The sequence below is a fragment of the Malus sylvestris genome, chromosome 5 (assembly GCF_916048215.2).
Source record: "Malus sylvestris chromosome 5, drMalSylv7.2, whole genome shotgun sequence".
Lineage (NCBI taxonomy): Eukaryota > Viridiplantae > Streptophyta > Magnoliopsida > Rosales > Rosaceae > Malus > Malus sylvestris.
The window spans coordinates 11,068,575-11,071,618 of NC_062264.1; the positions used below are offsets into that span (position 1 = coordinate 11,068,575).

Sequence of the window (3,044 nt, forward strand, 5' to 3'; positions counted from 1 at the left end):
AAACTCAGAACTTTGTTAAACAAAGTAGAAGCTAGATGTCACTCTATGCTAATTAATTACTTACAATTTGCAGGAGTTATATTATGTAATTTTCAAAGCTAAATATCTATTTTATATCATATTGTACTTTCAACCAAAGAAAAAGTATAATCGTAATGTTTGACCATGATCTGAGTAACTCCAACCAAAAAAAAAGAACTGCAAGAGGACATAGATATAGAATGGACATAATTCAGTTCATGCTATACATACATAGTGAAACAAATACCCCATACACATAAAAACATCATTCTTCTTAAGACTTAATTAAAATACAATATTACAGTTCAAAACTTAGTATAAATTATCTATATATATCTCACATAAGTACACTAGGATTTCTTTTAAGACTTTATAGTACTGGATACACACTTCATTTATTTAATTAATACAATTAATTCACTAATCCGACCGGGAACGCGGATGGCAAAAACCATCACTATCATCTCAGTTCGGAATGAGCTTGAAAGGAGGCTTAACAAGAGCTGGTGCTGGATCATATCGCCCATAGTCTTTGGTGTTAGCTCTAAGCAGCCTTTCATGGATTATGGCTACTTCTTTGTGGTTCAATGGCTTCCCTAACATTTCCTACGGCGTGAAAATCAGATAACGAGTCAGAGGCAAACATTTCTGTACAAGTAATACTAATTTATTAGGAGGAGGAGGAAGAAGAAGGAGATCATAAACACAAGAATTTCCGAAGCCTTTCTAATTACAAACCTCTGTAGTTGCATCCATTTCTTTGGCAAACTTGTTGACAGACATCGATTTTCGACCTGCAAATGCAGTTCTCATGTCATGCATATTAGTAAAGGTGAAATCTCCTTTTCGTTTGCATAAATTAATATCTTGTTGCACAATATTTCTGGCTAGAGGAGTCTATCTATTATGGCTACTCAGACGTAATAAGTATTAATCAAAAGATCAAATCAATGCAAATTAGCTATATTTTCATAAACATCGTAAATAAGGGGCTGCTGGTGCACTAGCTCCTAATTATGCATGAGGGCATAACTACAAGAAATTAGGGTTGTGCGAGGATGCTTTTGGTTACTAAAAATTGCAATTCTTATTGTTAATTGTTTCGTCACTGCAGCCCTATTTTCTTGTACATATGCGTATCTTTATATACATATGCATATCTTTATATATATATATGTGTGTGTGTATAAACAGACATCTCTGACAATGCAAGGATTCATATAACTAATTAAAACCAAAGGCTGCAGCGGAACACTTAACAAAAGACAAACCTGCTGCAAAAGCGGTTGATAAAAATGATGCTGAAATCAGAATAAAGAGGATGATGAACTTCTTGAGGAACATGAAAGCCATGTTGTTAAGCAACTTTGTTGTTCTTGTTTCTGTCTGAGACGCTTTTTTATCCTTCAAGATGAGAGAATTTTAATGGACGAAATGATATATGGTTCCTATATACCTACAATTTAATGCAAAAGAACATCAAATCGTCTACTTAGGCTAAATGCCTGGGCTAAAAGATCATCTCCAAACCTGGGCTAAAAGCCAAATTACCCCCCAAACACTCTCCAACTCATGTTAAAATTTTAGGCTAAATGCTAAATGTTATTTCTGGACCAAATACCCCCCAGCTTTCCCTCCGGGCTAAATGCCAAATGTTTATCGGAATTTAAATTTTTTTAGATTAAAATGTTCATAAAATTAATTTACAATAATCTACATATTTATTTTTAAAAAAAAATTGATTTAAGAAAAAAATTAGTCTAAGTTCATTCTTTAATAATTCCGGGCTAAAATTTTAGGGCAGAAGGGTTGGAGTAGAAAAGATATTTCTGGGCTAAAAGCCAAATTTTCCGAGCTAAAAAATTTAGTTTTTAGCCAAAGGGTTGGAGATGGTCTTAGACTGGAATTCCTAGAGATAAACAGAAAATTGACAGGAAATTATAAATTAATAAAAGCTTTATGCTTTTTAGCTTTGAATTGTAACGAAAAGGTGACATAGACCACTGTCCTGTTGTTGGGGGCACAAAGTCTAAGAAGATAGTGTACTTATATAGTTTATTAACAGAATAGTACTTAATGTATGATCCACAGTGGAAATTATCATGAAACCCCTAAACATCTTGGCAAAACTTTGTTTATAACTAACAATCAAAGTAATTATAAACCTTGAATATACAACAAAAATGTTTAAAAAACAGCAAAGACACCAACCCCAATAGGGCAATAAAAAGGAGCTTAAAACCGGAAAAACTATAGCGAAACCAGATTGAAAAAATCCGACATAAAATTTGGGACACCCCATCATGAATGACCATTTACGTTTTTCAGATTGCTGTACATGTTCAGTTCAGTTATGAGTAAACTCAAAAGGACTGAAATGGAAAATTTGGAAGCCATGTAGGCCGTGCTTGACTTAAAGAGAAACATTAGGTATAAAAATTGCTTTTATGGACGACCAGTGCTTTCAATTATCTATAAAGACAAAGGCAACATACCAAATACCACTTAAAGGACACTGGACTGGTGGAGAATTAAGAGAAGCATATATGCACTGTAATATTTAAAATAATCCATCTTTCTTTTCATTTGTTTTCCAAAGTGGTGTTAGGGCAGCCTCTAACTTAATCAAACCATCCCTACATTTGCCTTCAATAATTGGCCAACCTACTCCTTCCCTAATATCCAGTCAATTATCGTCTAATTTTGATCTTAGACAATGTTAGAATACCATATGATTAGTGGGAATGTGGGATGTTATGCACTAATTTGAGAAATTATAATTGAAACTGAGTGTGGAATATTTGTGATGTTTCCAATCAATCACTAAAATATCTCACTAGGATATTTGTGATGTTTCCCATCAATTACAACTATAGGTTAATTAAGTTCTTAAATTTCCCCATAAAAAAGTATAACGTCAATTATCGTGTTAACATTATAAAATATTAAGCCAAAAACATGAGGTAGCAGAGAGTTCATTAGGAGTCCTACTTTCGAGAGAGCCTCCTTAGCATTTCACATAT

General features: G+C 33.3%; 1 protein-coding gene across 1 annotated transcript; it reads right to left on the bottom strand.

Annotated features, from left to right (window-relative positions):
• Window positions 1–222: 222 nt before the first annotated feature.
• LOC126624053 (protein CASPARIAN STRIP INTEGRITY FACTOR 1) lies at window positions 223–1,527 on the bottom strand. Its single transcript, XM_050293048.1, has 3 exons — window positions 1,293–1,527; window positions 760–815; window positions 223–627 (listed from the first exon to the last, which is right to left on the bottom strand). Exons 1-3 carry the CDS (start codon window positions 1,372–1,374, stop codon window positions 487–489), a joined length of 279 nt encoding a protein of 92 aa, XP_050149005.1. The 5' UTR covers window positions 1,375–1,527; the 3' UTR covers window positions 223–486.
• Between the last annotated feature and the right edge of the window lie 1,517 nt (window positions 1,528–3,044).